Here is a 24,093-nt window from a genome sequence, read left to right as displayed (position 1 = left end):
ACAGTGCTCTGTGTCCCACCCACAGGGCGCGGCCTGGCCGTTTCCCGGTATTGCGCACGGTAAGGAACAGCAGGCCTGCTGGAAGCAGCTCGGACAAAAGTGAGACTTCGTGGCCTCAGGCTCTAAACTGTGCAGTGGGCAGGGATGGAGCTGGCTTCAGGTACAACTGGATCCAGGCACACCCCCCCCCCTTCTCTCCTTCCCTCCCTCTCGCTGCCCTTGAGCCTCCCACTCTCCTATTGCAGACCCACTGCTCACTGGAGGCAGCTCCTGGCTTCCCACCTCACAGCTTTGCCACCCAAGCGGGCTGCCTCTCCTCTTATCTTCAACTCAGAAAGTCTCAGGGAAAGACTGTCCTGTCCCAAACCGTGGCCGGGGTTGGAGGGTGGCTGGCAGCCCCCGCTGGAAGCTCATGGGCAAAGAAGGGATGATCTTCCCAGAAAAATGTGGCAGCGGGTGACAGGCTGGAACTGTCCCCCGAAGGAGGGGCCCCTGCAGCAGGCGTTTCCACATGGGTCTAGGGGAGAAGCACAGGCCGGGCGCTTCGGGGCCTGGGGGACCGAGGGCAGCCCGCACCGCTCTGGAAGGCACTCTCCGTGCTCCAGCCGGGAATGAGGCTCAGGGCCATCTGGTGCCTCCCAGGTTTGCACTCCGGCATCACCAGGGGAGGGAGGCCGCAGCTCCAGGGGCCGGGGCGGGTTCTCCCAGCGGGCTCCATGGCAGGGACAGTGACAAGGGCCACCCTCAGGGGCAGTGGGCATCCGCAAGCAGGCCAACGTGCAGGAACTTGGCTGGAGCTCATCCTGGCCCGCCAGGCACTCCGGACACCCTGAAAAGGCTTTGAGGGAGGCAAGGGGTTGGCCTGCAGGGGGAGAGGCCGGCCTTTACACCCCCAGCTGGCGGGGCCTGGGACGTCCGCGGAACAGGGAACGGTCTATTCCAATGTGCAGATATAAAAGGCTGATAGAAGCTTGACATGTTGAAGTGGCTGTGGGATCACAGGTCACCTTTGTTTTCTCACTCATGCATTTCTATATTTTCCAAATTTTCTACAATGAGCATGTATCACTTTTATATTTAGAAGAAAAATTAACATATATTTTTCAATGGAAAATTGTGACGTGACAGGTGCTGTAATCCATGTGCAGCCCGCTCCAGAGCGTGCGTGGGGGCGTGGGGGCGTGAGGGGGGATGCAGCTATAGTCAACCTGTCTGGGGCAGGCTCAACCCCAGAGGGACAGATGCTCTACCGGAAAGCCTTGACTCGCCAGAATGCGTTCTCTTTGTTAGAAGAAGTGTAAGACAAGCTCGCCCCGGGAACATCGTGGAGTAGACATTCTGGAAGGAGCTGTTCCACTCTCACCTCTGACCCCGTCCCAGCTCCATCCGGTCCTGCCCGTCGGTCACCACAGAATGATTCACTCTGTTTCTAAATCTCCTGGCCTGTCAGAGGCAAATGTGCTGGAGAAACTTTTTAGGCAACTTCGGCTGAAACCGATGAGAAGTGGCCGCACTCGGCCGAAGGAGCACTGGACCCGGAGTCTGGAGGCCCAGGTGCAGGTCCTGGCGCAGCCACAGGCTTACCTGGACCTGGGACCAGTCACTTTCCCAGCAGGCACGCATTCCCTTCTCTGAGGAGGTAAGTGCAAGGAGAGAAGGAAGGTCCTAGACCCGTGTTGACACTCAGTAAGTCAAAGAGCAACCGCTGTTCCCAGCCTGCTGTGAGCGGAGGCCTGTGTCCATCACAGCGAGGGAAATGCAGGTGGCAGTGTCCCACTCCACGTCTGCCTATGAGCAGGGCCACCTGCCTACTCCACCTGCTTATGCAGTAACTATACACTCATTCATCCATATAAAAAAAGCCTAATATGCAAATCGACCAAACGGCAGAACGACCGGTCTCTATGATGCACACTGACCACCAGGGGGCAGACGCTCAACGCAGGAGCTGCCCCCTGGTGGTCAGTGAGCTCCCACAGGGGGAGTGCTGCTCAGCCAGAAGCCGGGCTCGTGGCCGGCGAGCGCAATGGGGGTGGCGGGAGCCTCTCCTGCCTCCTCTGTGGCAGCGCTAAGGATGTCCAACTGACGGCCATCAGTCAGACATCCCCCGAGGGGCTCCTGGACTGCGAGAGGGCGCAGGCCAGGCTGAGGGACACCCCCCCTCCCTGGTGCACAAATTTTGTGCACTGCGCCTCTAGTTCAAATATATATTGAGTGCCTACATATGCCAGGCCCTGTACTAGGTAAGCATCAAGGGTGCAGCCATGAACAAGACAGACAAGGGCCCTGCCCTCATGGAGCTGGCATTCTGTAGGGGAGATAATAAGCAAATGAACCGATAGGTAATTAGATAAAACTTATGGAAAATTAAAACAGGGCTGGAGAGAAGGTGATATATTTGAGCTGAGACCTGAATGGCTCAGCTATGTTAGTCAGTATAGGATAGACTATGCTGTGATAACGAATTAATCCCAAATCTCAGAAATTTAACAACAACGATTGATTTTATGCAAAATCTGTCTACATCAGACAACTCTCCTTGCTGCTGTCTTCCATGTGGTGACTCGGCAATTCAGGAGCGAGGCGGTCCTGCAAGGGAGGTGAGTCCCCTCACGCCCCCTGCCCTTGGCCAAAGGAGCCCCATGACCCGCCTGACTGCAAGGCGCCTAGGAGGGCAGTGCCCCTGGGGCCCCGGGAGGAAAGGTGACACACAGACGGGTGAGCTCTAGAAAGTTCTACCACACCAGCTGGACAAGCAAAGGTGGAAGAGCGCTCCAGGCAGAAGGAACAGCAGATGCAAAGACTAACACAGGAACAAATCTGGTGTGTTCAACGCATTGGAAGAAGGGTGACATGGCTGCGGGCAAGGGGGAGAGTGGCAGGAGACAGGGCCAGACAGGAAGGCAGGGATGAGACGATCTGGTTACAAGACCCATGAAGGAACTTCACACCGTGCCTGCTCCGTGGGGGGAGGGGGCCTGGGGGGCTGAGGGAGGGGACAAACCAGTAGAACCACAGTCTGGGACAGCTGCCCCAACCAGTTCCCCCGGTCCTGCTGGGCAGGCCGCGTCCCCAGGCCAATCCGGGTTCTGTCTCTCTGCCCAGTGGACTGATCATGGACACACCATCTAAGGGGCCCTCAGCCAAGAGGATCGCTGTCTGCTCTGGGCTGCATGCAGGCTCCGTGGGCGACATCCCTCCCTGGACGTTGTTAATATCAGATGAGTGAATGTGGAGCAGCAGACACAAGGCCAGGCACCAGAGCGCTTCCTGGGGCCACCCCCACCCGGGGCAGCCGTCCGCAGCCCAGGCTCCTGGTCCCAAGCTCAGCTCAGCCTCCAGAGCCACACAGACCTGAGGACACACAGGGCTCTGCCGCTTTCTAGGGAACGATGGCTCTTCACGTCCCATCGTGCAGTCCCGCCTCTTGTCAATAAAATGAGGAGGCGTGTGAGTGCCCGTCGGGCACACAGGAGGTGCCCAATACACAGAGCCGCAATATCGTCACCAGTCGGTTCTGCCCAGAGAACTTGTCCTCAGCTGCTGAACAAAACTGGTGACCTAAGCCCAGCGCGTGGCTCAGTGGGTTGATGTTTCTCTCTCTCCCTCTCCTTCCTCTGAAATCAATAAAAATGTATTTTAAAAAAAACGTTGACCTAAGAAGTAAGAAGATGCACCTTTTTCCAGAGAGACCCAATCAAGGTCTCTGTACTCCGGAGCCGGTGTTGGGGGGTGGGGGGCGGAGACAGGAGCGGGGGGGTGGGGGGCAGTGGAAGAAGTGCCCTATAAACTTTGTTGGATTTTTTTGTCTTCCCATACATCGGCACTTGTGTTTTTAAAAAAGGTTACTCTTCCAGAAGGTGTCTGGGTAGGACACTGTCCCAGTCACCAAGGTTGCGGGTTCCATCCCCAGTCAGGGCACATACACAAATCCATCCATGAACACATAAGTGAAACAACAAATCATTGTTTCTCTCCTCTCTTCTCTCTCTCTCTCTCTCTCTCTCTCTCTCTCTCTCTCTCTCTCAAATCCATTTTTCTAAAATTTAAAGGAGAAGCAATTGGTGACTGTCTACCCTCCCTCAATCAGGCCCTTCCCCACCCCCACCCCCCGAGTCTCTAACTCCGCCCCAATCATGTCCTGATGTTTTTGAACATCCATGCACCTTCCCACTTTCACTCCCCAGTTCCCAGCCAGCCAGCCACCCTCCAGGCTCCTCCACACACACACCGACACCCCACCCCAGGGTGAAACTTGAGGGTCTCCTCTGATAGCACATCAGCCAGCCTGGGAGCGCGGAGGGCGAAGGAAGAAAGCCCCCTTTGTTCAGAGAAAGCGCTGAGGTCTGAGATAAGAGACCCGCTGAGCACAGAGCGGGTCCAGGTGGGGCGGGGCCGTTGGACCTCTCAGTGACCTGCAGGCATTCGGATTGAAGGGCCCGTCGCTGATGCTTTCAGCCAAGAAAGGAAGCTGGTGTCCAGACGCCCAGGCCTGGCCCTGGCCCCTGTGGGTTGCGCGAAGAGGGGATTACCTGGCTCGGACCTGGGAAGCCATGGTGCTCTGGCTCCGGGCACGCTGGACCCAGAGGCTCACGTGAGGCCATCAGGCTGGTCACCGTCTCTCAGTGCCTCCTGCCTGTCCTGGGCCCCTTTGGCTTTCTCTGAGGGAGCAGGAGAGCCACCGGCCAGGGCCGGCTTCACGAGTGACCCGTGCAGTCACGGGCCTGCATTCAAGGGCCCCCGGCTTGGGGGTTAACACTGCTGTGGCGATGGGGTTCAATGTTTGTGTTGTCTTGAAATCCATAATCTTTTTTTTAATTAAAAAGTGTCCTGAGGATATTTTTCCCATTGATTTTTAGAGAGAGTGGAAAGGAGGGAAGGGGGAGAGAGAGAAACATTGACATGAGACGTATCGATTGGTTGCCCCTCCTCACGCGCCCTGACTGGGCCAGGGATCGAATCTGCAACCCAGGCGCGTGGCCTTGACCAGGAATTGAACCCAGGGCCCTTCAGAACCTGGGCCCTCGTTCTAACCACTGAGCCACCGGCCAGGGCATAACCCTGTCCGTCTGTGTTCTGTAAGTGCAGTCTGATGGGACAGTGGAGCTTACACCGAGCGTATGGAGCGTCACCTCACCTGCCCTCCTGCCACCGACCCTTCCCCTGGGACCCAGGCCCTGCCTGGCCTCCTCTTTGCTGTGACCACTGCCCCCTCCACCGTGGCCACAGGCACGGGGTGGGGGTGGGGGGGTCAGGACGCCTGCCCAGCAGTGTCACGGGCATGTTGGCCCTGCGTTGGCAGCACCAGGGTCGGTCAGGCAGCCAACCGGAGGCTGTGCCTAGGCAGGGGCGAGCCTCTCACCTACTCCCACTCCAGGGCCTGAGGTCCTTAGGGTTCACCCCTCCACGGTAGGGTGAGGTGGGGGCCTGAGGGACCGGGAGGTACCTGGTCCCCTTCCCCAGGCCCTGCCCCTGGCCAGGGCTCCAGGGACAGGAAACTTCATTCATTCATCACTCAACATCTAGTGACTGGGCATGTGCCTACCCTGGGGGCAGCCGCTGCTCCAGGCTCTGGAGAGTCCGTGGTCGCCACACAGGCCTGCCTCCTGCCCTCGCCAAGCTTACCTTCTACTGAGAGAGGAGATGACGGCAAGTCAACAATCAGCAGATAATAAACCTTCAGATCGCGATGAGCGCCCTGAAGGCTGGTGTGGCGGAGACTCCCTCGGCAGCAACTCAGAGAAAGCCGGGAAGGCCCCCGAGGGGGTGTGACATCTGAGCTGAGTCCTAAACAGCCAGGCTCACCTTGGGGCCCAGGCAGTCCTAGCAGAGAAAACAGCAGGTGCAAAGGCCCTGGGGCAGCAATGAGCTTGGCATCTTAGAGGGCCAGGAAGCCAGCAGTATGTCCGGAGTGCAGGGGGTTGGGGGAGAGTGGAAGGGGTCAGAGGGCACAGATCACCGTGGAGTGTTCTGTTGGCAGTGAGAAGCTGCTGGAGGACTATGAGGGGACTCCTGTGCTGAGCAGCTCAGTGTGGAGCCGGAGCACAGAGGGTGCAGTGGAGCTGGGAGACCGGAGAGGAGACTGTGCAATGATCCCATGAGAGCGGACAGTGGCTGAGGCCCAGGTGGCCGCGGTGCAGCAAAGGAAGTGGCCAGATTTGGGTTATAACCTGAGGGAGATCCGAAGGACCCGCTCTCAGACTGGACCTGAAGAATGGCGGGGGGCCCGGATTTGGGGCCTGATGGCTCCTGTCCACCGAATGGGCTGGCTGGGCCTGGGGAGACCCAGGAGCTCACGGCTGTGAGCGATTCCTGCCCCTGCAGAGAAGTCTCCCCTTGCCCGGCGGGAAGCACTTCGCCCCGCTGAGCCACGCAGGCCCCGCGTCGGACAAGCCAGCCCACTGGACTCTACGGGGCGGCAGGAGCCCCGGCCGTCGCCCTGCGATGGGAAAGGGGTGCCACCTTCTCAGCCCACATGGGGACTCCCCAGGGCACATGCACAGCATGTCTCACAGGCGGACACATGTCTGTCAGCCAAAGTTGTCCTCACTGCTACCCACCTGTTCGTCTTTGTGGGGACAGGACGGCCTCCTGGGAAGCAGCCAGGCTCCAGGAGGAGGTGCCTGACACGGGGCCGGGGCCGGGACAGTCCCGGAGAGGTGGACTCCGGCCACTGAGGGGGACAACATAACACAGTGGAAGCCACTGTGAGGCTCTAGGTTGGCCCCAGGGAGAGGCTGTAGGAGTATGAGCTTCAGCAGGAAACGTACTCAGCACCTCCTCTGTCCAGCAGTGACTTGGCCCACCTGAGCCTCAGTTTCCTCCTCTATGAAATGGGGACATGGCCAGCCCGTGAGGATGAGGTGAGACGCGTTTAGCACTTCACTCAGGGCCCCGCCTCCCTCTCAGGGAGGCTCTGAGGCAGACCCTCCAGTGAGAACTTGCTTTCCGGGTCCAGTGCTTAGCTTGATGTGTCTGAGCAAGTGTCCTCCCCCTTCCTCCCCGTCATGCTCGGCTGGAGGTACACCAGGCTCCATAGGGGAAATGTTTTAAATCCATTTCTTCTCTTATTACAAAATGTGGACATAGGTTTAAAAATCAAATATGAAAAACAAAAAAGCAAAGTTAAAACGGACCCACAATCATTTTCTCTTCCTTTTGTGTTTCGTAATGTTTACACATCTCCGCTGAGTGGCCAGATGATTATGACCACCCCATCAGTACAATGAAGTGAATTAGTTATATTAGTTATGCAAATGATAATAATAATAAAACCTTGAGAGCATTTGCTTAGGAAGTTTCAATATTCAGTATTTGGGGAGTGTCAGTGCAGTACTGACGGGTGGTCATAATCATCTGGCCACTCAGTGTACAGCCATGTTTTGGGACAAGGAAAAGCAACAAGGATTTCCCCAAACCCTCACCACCCCCTGAGAGACTGTCACATCCCTACCGGGCAACACAGCCCCTGGTCTCTGTAGATGGACAGAGACAGATCAAAACTGCCGATTTTTGCTTTCTTCCACTAGAGGTTGTATAACCTCGCAGCTGTTCCCTCTGCGTCACACCTGAAGCCCCTTCGCAGAGAAACAAACAGGTAGGCGGCCGTCCGGGGACGGCCCCGTCAGGCCTCGGACAAGCCCAACAGTTGGACACGAGGGTATTTGCAGTGTTTCGCCAGGAAAAGTCCTGCTCGAGTCTGCTCCGGTGCTGATCATCCGGGGACCGGCCTCAGCCCCGCCAGGAACCCCAAGTAAAGAGAAGCTGTGTCTACCAAGCAAACGGCCCCGCCACCCCACGTCCCCACTGGGTGGCTGCCCCTCCACCCCCCCCCCCCCCAAAGCTCCTGGAGCCGCTGATGTCTCACACACACACACACACACACACACAGCCTCCAACCCCACCCCGCCCCACCCCCCAGCCAGGGTGTGCTGAGCGCTGAGAGAGGTGGGCACCGTGTGGGCACTTCCAGGACGCCCACCCTGACCGAGGGCCGGGTGAGGACTTGCAGAGAAGTGAAGGGGTTCCCACTGGGGAAAGGATTCTGGGAAGAGGGTCAGACCTTAACTGCTTGGTGGCCAGGGAGTCTGAGGAACAGACCCGAGACCAGAGACCTAGGGGGAGGGAGGGAGCCTGGGGCTGGAGCGCTGGCAGGGCTCAGGGGTCCTGGGAGGCCCTGCAGCGCAGACTCCCCCAGCCCAGGGTTTGGGTCTTAGCAGCCCCGCCAGCCCCACCATCAGCCAGGCCCAAATAGCCACCCAAGAAACTCCGCAAACTCAGCACCACAGCTGAGCACAGCATTCCTCCCAGGCCTGCCCCTTCCCCGGGGGCCTTCCAGGCACAGAGGTGTCCCCGGGGTCATTGAGACTCCTCCTCGGCACCAGATCCTGCCTGGATCGCCCCCTTCCCAGCCCAGGTCTTCGCCCTCTTACCTGGGCCAAGGCCCTAGCCCCGTGGTCGGCAAACTGCAGGCTCGCGAGCCACGTGCGGCTCTTTGGCCCCTTGAGTGTGGCTCTTCCTAAGCCTTAGGAGTACCCTAATTAAGTTAATAACAACGTACCTGCCTATATAGTTTAAGTTTAAACCTGTGTTTTCTATCAAAATTACCTCTTGCGTGAATTTTGGGACAGCCTTATTTCGTAGGTTCAGGCTGAGTCATGTGTCAATCCCAGATCCAATCACTGTGGAGACCCAGAGGGGTCCCGCATGACTCAAGTGCTCTTCTTATTCCATGATCAAAGTCAAGAAGACAGGGCCAAGTAAGAGAATGGCTGCTTCCAGACAAATCACATGACTGCATTTTGGCTTTATGTGTAGGTGTGAGGGGAAGGTGGGGAAAGAAAAAGCATTCCCCAGAGAAAGGGGTGAGCTATGAAGGGTATTTTCAACGAGAAGTTTACTGGGAACCAGCAATCCACCTACTTATGTCCAGCAAAAAGATTAATAAAATCAACATATATATAATCCAGCTCAGAATCTTTCTTTCCAAGCTGTTCATCCACCCTATTTCTGTTAAGAGGACCCCATATTCTCAGAATCTAAGGGCTGACTGTTTCACAAGAAGGACATAAAGTCACTTTCCTCTCCCTTTCCACATGATTTCCCTCCCCTGCTGGCAGGTCTAAGCAGTCTTCTCCCTCTCGCCCCACCGTCCGCGTTTCATAAAGTCTTAGCCGATGAGCATTTTAGAAGGGAAGCTCATTCTTACAGGTGAGGGAAGATCCCAGTCCCTTCTCATTCAACCAGTCACACTGGAGTTGCAACAGGTGGGTCATTCCAAAGCGAGAAAGGGAAAAGAACAAGAGAAAGAACCATTCTTTTCAGGTTTTGTCTCTCCAATGGCTACCCATTCCCACTGAACCCTCTACCATGCACCTACCCTGTTGTTTGTCTTTGACCATCTGTGAGAGACTCCATGTAGAAGGAGTACCTTAGGGGAGGGGGCATGGCACTGTTTATTTCTCTTAGTGACACTGTGCTTTGAACACATGACAGTCCCTGTAGAGTGGGTGCAGTCCATGGTGAAGTACAGGGGCAGGGAAAACTTCAGAGAAAAGCACAGCAAAATACTAGTGTTCTGGAAGATCTGCCATAATAAACTAGAGATTAGGATGAGATAATAGGTAGTCAATATACCCATAGCTCTCCCAATATTCTCTCTTGATGTTCTCACCCTCTTTTAATGTAGATAAACATGTACACGTGGTTATGCCAGAGTGAGGTGAGAGTAGGATACAGGTGTGACAACTCATCCGAGAGGTTTTTGAGCCCGAGTCTGAGATACAACTGTTCAATTGGCTTTGCAGAGAAGAAATCCAAGAGGATGAGGTCAGAGGAATGGGATGGAAAACATACACATGGTGCAACTTCTTCCCTAAGTTAGGCAACCCGCTCTCTGGAAAAGGACTGTTAAGCCGAGACTTTCTTCAAGACCGAGGCCGACCAGAGATGCCTTTTAGTGCACAGGGGGTTCTCCTGTGATTCTTTCAGGGTTTGAGAAGGCTTCTCAGGAGCTAGGCACACCTCACCTTATTCCCTGTCTCTTCTCCCCAATTTTCTCAGGGGAATATTTCTGAATATTAGAGACATGGAAAAAAATGACACATTCTCTTCATGTAGGGATTTCACAATTGAACTACAGGGGCTCCTGTAGAATTCTTTCTCTGTCAGTGATCCACAAGAGGCAACTGTGAGTGGTTTAACCTCAACAAGTGGTCTTAGTTGAATCTACCACAAAAAAGACGGTGATTGAAACCCTCTACTTCAGGCCCTAAAAAAAAGAGAGGTAGAGGAGTGCAGATTGGTTTGGCTCAGTGGATAGAGACTCGGCCGGGAAATTGAAAGGCCTGAGATTCGAATGCAGCCAAGGACAAGAGAGAGAGAGAGAGAGAGAGAGAGAGAGAGAGAGAGAGAGAGAGAGAGAGAGAGAGAGAGAAGGAGGGAGTGAGGGAGGCGCTGCCACCTGGGTGTGCACTGCGTGAACTTAGCTCCCACCTTCAGATGTGACGCCTGCCCGGGGCGCTTCACAGGGTCCGTGGTGCAGGGTGCAGGGATCAGCCTTGCTAAGTCAAACAGGTCTGCAGTAATATTGATGAGTGTTGAAATGGAGCGTGTGTTCTCAACTCTATATGCACGAACACTGTGGGATCTTATTGCTGTGGGCCTCGTAAACCCGGGTACACTGGTGACCAGACGAGGGGATGCAAACCGGAGCGAAACTGCAGAAACCCAGAACTGAGCCCTTGCAGTGTGAACGCGCAGTGCATCGAGGAGAGGCAGGGGGTGTGACGGGCGTGTTGGATGGGCTGGCGATGGCTACTTCTGTGGGAAGCATGTGGACATTGACAGTTACCCAGACCAAGAACTGCCATGCTCTTCAAGGAACTGCAAGAAGGACAACTGCAAGTACGTGCCAAACTATGGCCAAGAAGATGCAGATGGAGATGGCGTTGGCGATGCTTGTGATGAGGATGCTGACGGCGACGGGATCCTGAATGAGCAGGATAACTGTGTCCTGACTCACAACGTGGACCAAAGAAACAGCGACCAAGGTATCTTTGGGGATGCCTGTGACAACTGCCGGGATGTCCTAAATAATGACCAGAAAGACACTGATGGGGATGGAAAGGGGGACGCCTGCGATGATGACATGGATGGAGATGGAATAAAAACCATTCCAGACAGCTGCCAGGAAGTTCCCAATCATGACCAACGAACAGGACAGGGATGGCGATGGCGTGGGGGGTGCCTGTGACAGTTGTCCTGATGTCAGCAACCCTAACCAGTCTGATGTGGACAACGATCTGGTTGGGGACTCCTGTGACACCAGTCAGGGCAGTGACGGAGACGGGCATCAGGACAGCAAACTGCCCCACCATCATTAACAGTTCCCAGCTGGACACTGATGATGGAATCGGTGACGAGTGTGATGATGAAGATGATAATGACGGCATTCCAGACCTGGTGCCCCCTGGACTGGACAACTGCCGGCTGGTCCCCACCCGGCCCAGGAGGACAGCAAGAGTGACAGCGTGGGAGACCTCTGTGAGACAGACTGACCAGGACAAGGTCATCGATCGGATCGACGTCTGCCCGGAGAATGCCGAGGTCACCCTGACCGACTTCAGGGCCCACCAGACCGTGGTCCTGGACCCTGAAGGGGACGCCCAGATCGATCCCAACTGGGTGGTCCTGAACCAGGGCATGGAGATGGTGCAGACCACGAACAGCGACCCTGGGCTGGCCGTCGGATACACGGCTTTTAATGGAGTGGACTTAGAAGGGACCATCCACGTAAATACCCAGACGGATGATGACTACGCCGGCTTCATCTTTGGTTACCAGGACAGCTCCAGCTTCTGCGTGGTCATGTGGAAGCAGAGAGAGCAGACGTACTGCCAGGCCACCCCGTTGCGGGCTGTTGCAGAACCTGGCATTCAGCTGAAGGCTAAGTCTCAGACAGGTCCGGGGGGCATCTCCGGAATCCCCTGTGGCACACTGGGGACACCAGCGACCGGGTCAGGCTGCTGGGGAAGGACTCCAGGGACCTGGGCCGGAAGGACAGGTGTCCTGCCGCTGGTTCCTGCAGCACAGGCCCCGGTGGGCTACCTCCGGGTGCGAGGCTACGAACGCTCCCCATTGGTGGCTGGCTCTGGAGTCACCGTAGACACCACCGTGCGAGGAGGCCGGCTCGGCGTCTTCTGCTTCTCCCAAGAAAACTCATTTGGCCCAACCTTAAGTATCGCTGCAGTGACACCATCCCAGAGGACTCCCAAGGGTTCCAAACCCGGAATTTCGATCGCCTGGATAAGTAAACCCAAGGAGCAATGCATAACGGCTTTTCTAAACACTAAGGCCATATTTTTTTCAACTTCCTACAACTTTCTTTATATACACTGTGGCTTTCTTTTACTGCCCCAAAGATATCAAACTTTTCACATGAACGTAGTAATAAAGAAGAGGACACATTTGTAATACCTTAACCAATAAATTAAAGATAAAAAAGAGAGAGAGGCTGGGGAGGAGGGAGGGAGGGAGGCGCGGGACCATCCCCTTCCTACAAGCTGTGCACATGGCTCCTCCACGGCAGGAGTCTCACCGTTCCCACCGGTGTCCCCCAAAGTCCTGGTGTGGCACGTGGGTAGTCGTTGGCTTCCCCGCTGGCGTAAGAGTTGGCGCACCAAGCGCTGACCTTCGCCGCCTCCCACCCCAGCCGCTTCCTGCGGGTTTTCCCCTTGAGAAAGGAGAGGCCTCTTCGCTCTCACCCTCACCCTTGAGCCCGGGGTGATCCAGGCCCCGAGAGCCAGGAAGGAGCACGGCTGGAGGTCCCCTTGCTCCCGGGGCCTCTCTGCCCAAATGGTGAGAAGCCCACGCTTCTGGCCCAGCTCCAGGCCCACGCCCCTCCGAGGATGAGGGCAGCCGCACAGGCCAAGCCGGTGTGGGCAGGAGGTGCCACTCTCCCCCTGCCCCGCTCCCAGCTCCTTGGCAGGCTTCCCACCCTGAAGCCTGGCCAATGTCCTCGGTGTCCCGCTGGCCCTACTGTCCACGCCTCCTCCCCCGTCGCCTCCTGCCCCTGCCCCACTCGGCCCGGGCACCCAGGGCTTGGCCACAGTTTCTCTGAAGTAAACCCAGCACAAGGCGCCACCCACCGAGGTGCCCGCACCCGGACAGGCAGCCGGGCACCTGGTCAGGCCCCTCCCTCCGGCCTGCACACAGCTCTCCTGCTCCCGGGTGGCCCCGCACAGAACCCGTGTGCAAACCGCCCGAGCACCCTCCCTTCCGCGCTCCTGACCTCGCGCCCCCACCCTCCCCCAGGCTGGTCCCTGCTCCTTTACAGCAAAACTCCTCCAGGGGAAGCAGGTGTCCACCCGAGCTCAGCTCTGCAGCCGACTGCGCAGCCCTTTTTCCTGCTTCTGGACTTGGACGGGGCCCTGTGCTTCCGGGAGCCACCCATGCCTGGTGCCCACTCCCTCCCATCCTCGCCCCCGCCCCTGGCTCCTCCTCAGGTCTCAGCTCTCATGTCCTCTGAGGTGCCTGCCCCGACCCCTGTGACCCTGTGACACAGGTCACCCCCTCGCCGCCCTAACTGCCGCCAGTCCTTCCTCGCGCACCACTCCCGGCATCTGGCACAGGCCCCGCTGCCGCATCCACACTGGAACGAGGGGGATGCGGGCAGCTGTTGTAGGAGCGAATCTCACCGCCTGTGCTCTAGGTATCACTCTGCCCATTTTTCAGATCAGGGTCTCCTCACTACCGAGCGCGGCCTGACTCCAGAGCTGGGCTCCAGGAGGGCGGCTCCCCGGTTTGGCGAGACCTCGAGGCCAGGAGAAGACTCCGGCTCTTGTCTCCTGAGAAGCCTCGCTGGAGACAGAAGCCCAGGGCAGGCGTGTGGAAGAAGTCCTAGGAGTCTCCGGCACAGCAGCCGACCCCCGCTCACCATGATGAGACACAGGGGTGCAGAGGGAGAGGGCACCCCTAAAAACTGCAGGGGCCCATTTCTAGCCAAGTCCGGCCCCAAGGCTCCCAGGCCAGATTGGGGCCGCTTCTCCAATTAGAGCCACAGTGAGCACTGGGCACTTATGTGCCAGGCCCGGGCTGAGGACTTCACATCCTTCCTTCATCCCGGCAGCTGCCCTGGGACTGTCCCCGCTTACAGATGAGGAAGCTGAGGCTCGGAGAGATTCAGTAATTTACCTGAGACCTTAGAGCTGGGGTGCAGACACTCAGGATTTGAACCCAGGTCTCCGCTCCCATGCCAGCGGGCACCCCCTCACTGCCCAGGAAAGTCTCACCCCACACCCCGGTGAAACAGCTCGAGCCCTGGACTCCAGGGCCCAAGGGAAGGGGACTTGATGGGGGGAAGACAGAACATGTGACATGAAAGACACAGGTGGCTCTGGCTGCGGTGGCTCCGTTGGTTGAGTGTCATCCATGTACCGAAAGGTTGCCAGTTCGATTCCAAGTCAGGACACATGCCCAGGTTTGTGGGCTGGATCCGAGTTCTGGGGAGGCAGCAGATGGATGTCTCTCTCTCTCTCTCTCTAAAATCAATAAAAACATTATTTTTTTAAAAAAGACACAGATGACGGGTGCAAAACAGAGGCTTTAATCCGAACAGCAATGAAGGCGCCAAGGGGCTGAGGGGCCTGTGGGGGCACAGGAAGGCGTGGTCTGGACCTGGGAGGGAGGCGGACACTGATGGCGCCTCTCCTCAGGGAATTGTTTCTGTGGCTCCAGTGACTCCTGTCCCAGCCTCCGCCAGGCCATTGACCCGGATCCCAGGGTCAAACCCTGGATTGTGCTTCTCGTGTGCTCCCCATTCCCAACGGGCATGTGGGCCCAGACATGAGGAGTGGCGAATGCGGAAGGGCAGCCCGGGCTTGGGCAGGGGCGGGTCTGCAAGAGTCAGTCCCAGGAGCAGCCCAGGAACCCCCAAAACCGACATGCTGCTACCGGGACCCCCTCACCCTGTGGGTGGGCCTGCCCATCCTCAGAGCCAAAGCCTGGGCTTGGGGGCCATCGCTCCCTCATCCTGAGCAGGGCGTCCGGGGCGGGGGAGGAAAGGGAGCAGGCTTTCACAGCCTCCCGCAGCCACGCACCCGCCGTCCACAGGGCAGGGAAGCAAGGCCAAGAGCCCTGGAAAAGCAGCCGGGCGAGGAGGGAACAGAAGTGGTGGTGAGAATGCACGGAGAGGAATCCAGGTTCTCCCCAACCACAGCTGGCCCAGAGCCCCTCCTCAGTCCCTGCCACCCCCGCCCCCCGCGCCATCCCCCAGAGAAAGCTGAGTGGAGGCCTCACCAGGAGCCCAGCCCCACCCAAAGGGCAGCTTCCAGAGGCTATTCTCGGGGAGGACAGGCTTGGCCATGGCAGAAAACCCAGCAAAGCCAAGGCCAGAGAACAGAAAAGCCAGGATGAGGCACTGAACACAGGTACTCAAAGGTCCAGGGCAGCCTGAGGAGCTGGAAGGGTTACTGGCAAGAACAGCCAATGACTCTCCCTGCCCCACTCCAGCCAAGACTGCCACCAGCCTCGGCCTCCAGCCCTCAGAACACCCACCACCCAATGCGGCTTGGGAAATGGACCCACCTGTGGGGGGCAACTGCTCCAACCCCAAGAGAGCAACAAAATCAGCGAAATCCCTCCCTCCCTGGGGGCAGTGGCCCAGAACAGCCTGGATCTCAAAACAGGACTGGACAGAGGAAAGGCAGGCTAGGGGTGGGCACGGCCCAGGGACCAGCCACCTGGCGGAGTCAGGAAACTGGCCACACTTTGGTCACTTCTCCCAACTTGAGTATTTCAGCCTTATGCCCTGAGCCCTCCTCGACCCGCACCCACTATCCACCCCAACAGACAGCCTCTCATCAAACAGAAAGAACAGAGGGAGGGGGCGGGAGGGGACCATAGCTGGGGGCGGAGGCGCAGACACCGGAACTGCGAACTGCGGCTGCGGCTCTGGCTGCTCAGCCCCTCCTAGCACAGTGAGACGGGGTGGATGGGCAGCAGGCTCCCGAACTTGAAGTGCTGGATCACGGGGAACTTCTCCAGGCACTGTGTGGAAGGAGGCAGAGAGCAGAGCGGTGAGGGCTGCACGGCTCAGGTCTCCAAGGGACCTGGACAACTCCAGAGGGTCAAGCCCGTCAGTCCAAAGGTGTCCATGGGGCTCAGGAGGTGGCCCAGCCTCAGAGCAGCCCTGTTCCTGACCACCCCTCCCACCCAGGACCCACTGAGGACCCACCCACTCCAAGACTATCAGACCCACCAAATGAGAATGAGGCTGAATGGGAGAGTGGGGGGCAGGAAAGAGGGGGAGAGAGAGAGAGAGAGAGAGAGAGAGAGAGAGAGAGAGAAGGCAGCCCAACCCCCAAAGCAAAAGCAGAGAAGAGAGGCAGCCAAGGGACATTGCTTGGCCTCAGGGAGGATTTGGCCCCAGAGGCAAAAAGAACCCTCCATCCAGCTCTTTAGGGGACCCCTTAGCCCAGGTCCCAGCCTGGGACAAAGGTGTGGGGACACTGGAACCCAAGCCTGAGAACAGTCCGAGGCCCATTTTTTCTAATTTTCAGTTCTTTGGGCTGAAAAAGGCATCTTGGCACTTCAGAGAGAGACAATAAGAACCAGCTGACAGCCCCCTCCAGGGCAACTCCCAGGAGCCTGTGGGGGTAGAGAACAAGGGCCTGGGCAAGGGGATGGATGGCCCTACTCCCCCACCCAGCCCACCAAGGCCTCAGCCCAGAGCGCTGCAGAGGAGAGGAGAGGAGAGGAGACGGAGAGAGTGAATGTACAAGCGCCCCCAGAAGCTGGCCTCGTCCGCAGGCAGACCCCAGGCCAGCACCCCTCTGCCTCTGGCTGGAACAGCAATGCTTCAGCACCACAGGGCCAGGAAGGGGGGGGTGCCCAGGGCCCCAGCCCCCAGCTCCCTGCACACAGGCCCTGGTCACAAGCCGGTTCTCAAGGCAGCGGCTCCAGGCATCTGAGGCTCTGCCTCCTCGCACAGAAACAACCAGAATGTTGGGCACTTCCTGGCTGGGGTGGAACAAAATTTACGGCCTTAGAGGGGGTGAGCTCCATTCTGTGGCTGTGGTCGCAACTTCCAGCTGGTTTGGAGGGACAGAGGCCTGGCATGGCCGCCCAGTTCCCTCCTCTCAGCGGCTGCTGTGTGTGTGTGTGGGGGGGGGGGGGGTCCACAGTCCTGCAGGGAGGCCAGGAGGTGAGCAGGAAGAGGGAATCTTTTTGTGCAGTGGACGTGGAAGGACGTGGAAGCTCAGTGCTGGAGCACGACTCCAGGCTACATCCAGGCTCCAGGGCCCGGGGCAGAGAAAGTGGGGAGCAGCTGGGGGTGGTCCCTTGGGGGAGGAGCAGCAGCAGATCTAGGCCAGAGGCAAAGTCAGCTGCCATTGTGCTTATGTCATGGAGGAAGTGGTGGGAGTTTGTAAAAGGGGGGAGCAGGGCCCTGGAATTTGAAAAAGGGTCAAAGGTCAACCTGCTTCTTCTGGCAAAGGCAGTCGGCTTGGGGAGGGGGTGGAGCAGAGTTCTCTGCTCTCTACCCTCAGGGCCCTGGACCAGCTTCCCCAGGCCCCAGGCCCCAGCAAAGGGAGGGGCTGGGCTGAGGAGAGGGGCTGCTCCAGGGTGACAGTGAAAGGGAACTCCAGGGCGGCCCAGCCACACCAGCCTGTCCCAGCTGGAGGCGCACCCCTGCAGGCCCTTCTGGGCCCGGTGACTCGAGAAGAGGCTCTCTGGGCCCTGGCCAGGCCCCTCTGAAGGAAGAGCCCGCACAGGAGGGACCCGCCCGCCACCCGAGGACCCTGGGCTCTCCGGTTCAGGAAGGCCGGGACAGGCAGCGTGCAGTGCAGGCAGCGCTTGCAAATCCTGAAGCGCCCAGCTCGGGGCCTCTGACAGCGCCGGGCTTCCCCGCAGACTGAACTGGTCTGGAAAAGCAAGTCCTTCCCTTGGCTCTCCGGGCAGGGCGCCTGGGACCCCACAGACACCCAGGGACCAAAGACCAAGGGCCACCTGCTACGGTGCAAACCATCACAGACGCGGTGTTCCTCAGGTCGCTGAGTTCCCACAAAGAAGTCTGGCCGCCACCCTGTGCCTGGCAAGGCTGCAAGCTCACACTGTGCCTGCGTGCGCCCGGAGCTGGGATTTCCCGTGTTTTCTGCTCGTGCTCCCGCCATCTGGTCCTGAGCTGCAGGTAGTTTTGGTCCCTGTCCTCCGTGTGTTCAACATCCATAGAAATACTGACAACTGCCACACAGGACTGTCCGTCCTCACGACACTATCACCTTTTGGATCTGAGTTTGCTCCTCCCTCATCCTCTGTCAACCAGAGTTCACTGGCCTCTGGAAGGGCAGGTGCAGAAGGGTGGCGGGTCTCCTGTCCTGCCCTTGAGGGCTCAGGTCAGGGTAAGTTTAGTGACTCAACTAAGAGCCTGCAGGACAGCATCTTAAGAACCCAAACAGGAAAGGCACCAGAGTCCTGCCTGTGATAGGCACGGCCCAGGAGTGGGGGTGGGGTGCGAGGGCCCTGCGCTCCTCCCATATGCTCCTCCCACACCGCACACAGCCGCCTGCAGGGGTGAGGGCTCATCAGGGTGATAGAGTTCCCCATCAGCACCCACTGAGAGACTTGGGGGGGGGGCAGTCAGAAACAACAGCACCCCCAGAGGGCGGTGCTCTCCAGGCAGAGTCCGAGCACAGAGGGCCGGTGGCTGTCGGGAAGGGGCCTGTGGAGCCCCAGCTAAGGCTCCACTCAGATTAGAGAGGTATGTGGGCTGGAACCTAAACACAGGATGTGAAGTCCAGAGGAAAAGGACAGGAGGGGGAGGGGCGGAAAGGAAAGAGAGGGCCAGACCGGTCAGTTCCAGTGCCATTAACCCCTTCAGGGCCATGCAGAGGGCCAGGCCAACTGAAAGCCTCTGTACTACCAAACCCTAAACCCGCTGACAAGTGCCGGGTGCATGCCGTGGCCCAGAGACAGAACCCGCTCCGCCGGAGGCAGCCTGAGGGCCAAGGGTCAAGAGGGGCACCACAGACAATACTCAGACCCCCCTCTAAGGCAAAAGGAGGGGACTTTGGGGACCAACTGCTCTAGGTGAGGGACCTCACATCCAGGCCCTTCCCAGGCCAAGGTCAAGCAGCTCAGATTGCTCTGCCCAAGATGTGGAAGGAGCTGGTGGGAAGGACAGGGTGGAATAAAATGTCTCCTCCCTACTTGCAAGAGAAAAGCCACCTCCTTGGCTGGGAGAAGGGTGCCAAGAAGGACAAGGAAAGAAGGCAGGGGACACCCTCAGGAGCCCAGCAACTGCCCTACCCCCCCTCCACAGCGGGGGAAGCTCTGGCAACTCTGACTGGGGGTGGGGGAGGACCACCTCAAGTGGTCATTAAAAATGCCAGCTCCGGCCCGGCCAGCGTGGCTCAGTGGTTGAGCGTTGACCTATGAACCAGGAGGTTACAGTTCAATTCCCGGGCAGGGCACATGCCCGGGTTGTGGGCTCGATCCCTGGGTGTGGGGCGTGCGGGAGGCAGCGGATCAATGATTCTCTCATCATCGATGTTTCTCTCTCCCTCTCCATTGCTCTCTGAAATCAATAAAAACATATTTTTTAAAAATGCCAGGTCCACCTCTCCAGAGACCAGAGACCAGAGTGAGAGAAGCACCACGTGGAAGACGCCTCCAAAGAATAACACCCTTTTCCAAGCTTGTCTCCGTCTGTGTCCCATGGTGACAGCTACGAGGGCCCTGGCCTCTGACCCGTGGGAATGGAGATCTTCCCTCCAGCACACCCCCCGGCAGCAGGGCCTGGGCCTCAGTCCAGTGCTTTTCTCAAAGCCCATCCCACAGATGGAGATTCTGAGGCCTCAAGTGTCAGAAGGGCTGGCCCAAAACTCAGAGCCCAACAGTGGAGTGGGGGTGGGGGAACAGCAGCCCCAGGACCAAGGGCCCCAGCCAGCCCCCACTCACCTCGGCCTTATACATGCGGATGAGACCCTGGTTCACTTTGGACCAGGTGGGGACAGCGCTGATGTTCCACAACTGGTTGGAGTGCTCGGCAAAGGGGCCCGTCTTCATCTGGAAAAGAGAGTCCACAGCTGGAAAGGTGGGCCACCTGGGAGCCCATGCCCTGCTCCCCTATGGCAAGGTCAAGCACGCATACACAGGTGCACACAGATGCACAGATGCATGCACTCACACACACATGCACACGCACACATGGGCATCAGGCCACAGCAACTGCCTGTGGGGCACACACACATACAGGCACACTAACTGACAGAGACAGGGCCCCTCTTGGCCTGCAAGACCCACTGGGAAACATAATCCCTAGTCAACCTCTCTCTTCCACAGCCACAAAAAGGGAGGAGTCTGATTCCCACCACCCACCAAACCCAGCAGCCTCAGAAAAATAAAATCTCCCCCCAAACTCCCCAGGGCCTCAGGGTGCCTCCGACAGAATGGGGACCCACTCCCACTTAGATAAACAGCAGCAGCAGCCGGGACCCCCACTTCCCCAGCCCAGCCCCCCACACAGGGTGGGCTCTGCACTGGGCACCTGGCCTGTGCCTGCCACTGGCAGAGCCAGAAGAGCCCAGGGAGGGGTGGGTTTGGAGGAGGGCCAAGCTGGGTAAGACCAAACCCAGGCACCGACTGCAGAGGTGGAGTGAGGGCACCTGCTGCAGAGTCAGGAGGAAGGTCTGTTCAGAAAACCGGCCTGACCCGGCCAGGAAGTATGAAAGGGAGGGCAACCACACCAGCAAGGGACAGGCAGGAGGCGCAGGACAGCTCCATTCCGGTCCCTCCTCCGGCCAGAAAGCTGGCCTCTGGGAAGGAAGAAACCGCATCAAGCAGCATGGTCATGGAGTTCTCGGGGCATCAGACACCACAGCGCTGGAACTGGGAAGTGTGTGCTCGAGTGTGCCCCTCAGCACGAGGCCAGCACGTTGGCATTTAACAAGCAAGCAGTTCAGTCCCCTCAGCACTGCACCCCCCTTGGCAGATAAGCAGCATGGATGCTGGGGGAACAGGGCTTCAGAAGAAAGAGTTTAAAAAGCAAAGAGGCTAAGCTGGCAAGGAAGCGTCGACTTGGACCCCGAGAGTGTGGAAGATTCCAGAAGAGGCTGTGTGTGGAGGTGGGGCTGAGGGAGAGCTATTCTGGGGAGGAAGGAGGGGTCCAAGCTCTCTCTGCATATTGGGCATCACAGAATAAAGACCCAAGAGCACATCACCGCCCCAGCCCTACCCTTGGCTGTGGCCTCTGCCAGGTGACCCCACAGGCCTTTCCACTTCCTTAGTAAGGGCAACTCTTACAAAACTGTCATCTCTCTCTCCTGACCCAAATCCCCCAAAAGCCTGTCTCACCCCCCAAATTCAGTACAACAGGCTCCTTCCTCCAGCAGTGAGGCCGCAGCCCAAGGCATTGGACCAGTGGTTCTCAACCTTCCTGATGCCGTGGCCCTTTAACACAGTTCCTCATGTTGTGGTGACCCCCAACCATAACATTATTTTCGTTGCTACTTCATAACTGTAATTTTGCTACTGTGATGAATCGTCATGTAAATATCTGATATGCAGGATGTATTTTCATTGTTACAAATTGAACATAATTAAAGCATAGTGATTAATCACAAAAACAATATGTAATTATATATGTGTTTTCCGATGGTCTTAGGCGAACCCTGTGAAAGGGTCGTTCGACCCTCAAAGGGGTCGCGACCCACAGGTTGAGAACCGCTGCATTAGAGAGCCAAAATCCACCCTGGTGCCCACAGGGCTTCTCCTGGGCCAGTCCCTTCACCCAGAATCTTCCCCCTCCTCTCTCTGAGGGGGGTAGCCAGAGGCCCCAGCCTGCAGGAGCCTGGCCTTCAGGGATCTTGGTTCCAACTGTCCCACTCAAGCAGGCTCCACCTCAGCCTTCACCCTCCCCTTGGCCCCGCCCCCGCCGCAGGCTCTCTGCCCTTGGGGACCGGGCTGGGCTCCAGGCCTCTCTTGCAAACTTCCAGGACCTGAGCTCAGGGATACAGAAGGGGGACCACTTTCACTCTGGTCAGGGTGCCAGGAGCACACCATCAGGAGGGCCCTGCTGCTACCCTGGGGTTTCTTCCCACCGCAGCTGCAGGGGCCTGCTCAGCAAGGGGCTCAGGCTCTGCCTCCGGGGCCAGCCTCACCCTAAGGGCATGGGCAAGGGCCCCCAGGTCTCTGGCCTGGCCTGCTGCAGAGCCGGGGGGCCGAGCTCCAGAGCCCCAGTGGCCCTGACGCCCCCAGGAAAAAGCCAGAGCTGCCTCCCAAGGTCTCCCTAAGTCCTTCAAAAGGAGACTTGCAACTCTGGGAAAGGAAAACAGATGAGGGGGAAGGAATGGGGCAAGAAGACAAAAAAAACTAGCTCCTTCTAGCCACAAAGGGAGAAGAGAGAGAGCGAGAACAAGCAAGCCGGCTGCAGGCCCGCAGTGACCCCAGGGGAATCGTGTGAGTCAGAGCAGCCATATTGAGCAGGAAATTACTCACAGACGCTGCGTTCCTGCCTCTCCACTCCCAGGAGAATCGGCCTTTTGTAAATGGTTCCTCTGTCAGTAACCGAGGGGGGATGGGGCGGGGTGGGGGAGGCTCTGCACAGCGCCTTCCTGTCAGCTCCTTCCCTTCCAGCTGAAATCTGATCCCTCCCTTCCCAAAACTCCAAATTTAGAAGCCAGATTGAAACTGAAATTCTTTCCTGCCTGCCCTGCTCTTAAAGGCGCCGGGCGGCATTTCCGAGGCCACAGCAGCTCTGCCAGGCGGGATGCCCAGGGCTAGCAGGGCAGGGAGAGAGCAGCCGGAGGAGAGGCCCGGGTCCATCTACTTGTTTTGTTTCATCTCCAACGGCACCAGCCCCACCGAGGGACGCTGCCCCTTCCGGACAAAGCACACAGAGCCGCACACCGGCCTCCTGGTCCCCGCGTGCCAGTGTCAGGCCTCGGGCCTCCCTGTGTCAGGGTGTGCCAGGCCAGGTCACTCACTCGTCCTTCAGGGGCTACTAAATGCTGGTCTGAGGTGGCAGGGGTAGGGGTGGGGGTAGCGTAGATGCTGCCATCAGCAGCCAAGCCAGGTGGGTGAAATGGGCCCTCACTGGTCACCTCAGCCCTGGGCACACCCGGCGAGCATCCAATGTTTACTACCGCACCCGAGCACCCAGACCCAACGTGAAAACAGGCTGTGCAGAGAGGGTGTGGAACCCCGAGAAGTCCCCCTCCCAGTTCAGGCCTCTCCCCGTTAAATGTTAAAACCAACTCCAAGCTTGACATGCCTTTAGCACCACCTAGTGGCCACTGTAGGATTTTTCTCCAGCAGAGGAACTGGGTCCCAAACTTTGAGTTTTTCTACCAGCATAACCAACCAAACAAACAAAAACACGAAGTTTGACCTGGAGTCAATTCCCACATTCCCTGAAGCTCGGCCTCACCTTCTTCCTTGTTAGGTATTGACAGGGACCAAGGGATTGGCCCACCACCATGGGGAGCCAAAAACAGTTGCGCCCAGTGGTCGCCAACCTCTCGGACCTCACAGACCACCAGTTGGTGACCGCTGCTCCAAACGTTTCCTTAAACCAGCGGTCGCCAACCTTTCGGACCGGTTGGCAACCACTGGTTTAGCTTCTTACCCCACGTGCGCCAAGCCAGCATAACACGTGCACCCCTTCCCCCCATCCTGCTCCTCCAGCTCCTCCTGGGGCCCCCCAGGCTCTGCCGACCCTTGCATTCCACTCTGGAGGGAGCAGCACGTGACTGGCCCTCGCAGCAGTGAGCCAGGCTGCCCGCAGTCCTGCAGACCTTGGGCGGCTACACTGCTGAAGGCAGCAGATCTCTGAGATGACGTGGGGCCGCCCAGCCGTCAGTCCGGGCCCATCTGCTGACTTGGAAAAACGTGTCATTCCCCTCTGGCCTCTGGAGTTGGGCAGAAGCCTGAGCTGAATGCTGACCAGGAGGAGCCTGGAGCCCCAGCTGCTTAACCAGGCTTCTCCCCCTCTTCAGGGCGCTCAGAATGGGCAGCCAAGTCAGCAGCCCCACAGGTAGGGGTCCACAGGTGGGCCAGGGACAACCCCGGGGCCAGCAGGCCTGCATGTGAGCATCA

The 24,093-nt window shown here is 58.1% G+C and overlaps 1 protein-coding gene and 1 pseudogene across 2 annotated transcripts in view; one reads left to right on the top strand and one right to left on the bottom strand.

Annotated features, from left to right (window-relative positions):
• The first annotated feature begins 6,858 nt into the window (after nt 1–6,858).
• LOC132211743 (thrombospondin-4-like) lies at nt 6,859–12,579 on the top strand (annotated as a pseudogene).
• A 2,005-nt stretch (nt 12,580–14,584) lies between these two features.
• Nucleotides 14,585–24,093, bottom strand: part of PTPA (protein phosphatase 2 phosphatase activator) — a 31,206-nt gene continuing 21,697 nt past the window's right edge. For both annotated transcript variants that reach the window (XM_059658274.1, XM_059658273.1), the window contains 2 exons: nt 19,957–20,064; nt 14,585–16,047 (listed from right to left, as the gene is read on the bottom strand). In XM_059658274.1, coding sequence (XP_059514257.1) covers nt 15,970–16,047; nt 19,957–20,064 — 186 coding nt within the window. In that variant the 3' untranslated portion in view covers nt 14,585–15,969. The remainder of the gene's footprint in view (nt 16,048–19,956; nt 20,065–24,093) is intronic.

Source organism: Myotis daubentonii, chromosome 11 (genome assembly GCF_963259705.1).
Source record: "Myotis daubentonii chromosome 11, mMyoDau2.1, whole genome shotgun sequence".
NCBI classification, from domain to species: Eukaryota; Metazoa; Chordata; class Mammalia; order Chiroptera; family Vespertilionidae; genus Myotis; species Myotis daubentonii.
Note: the sequence above shows the minus strand (reverse complement) of the source record. Positions and strands in the feature narration are given on the sequence as shown.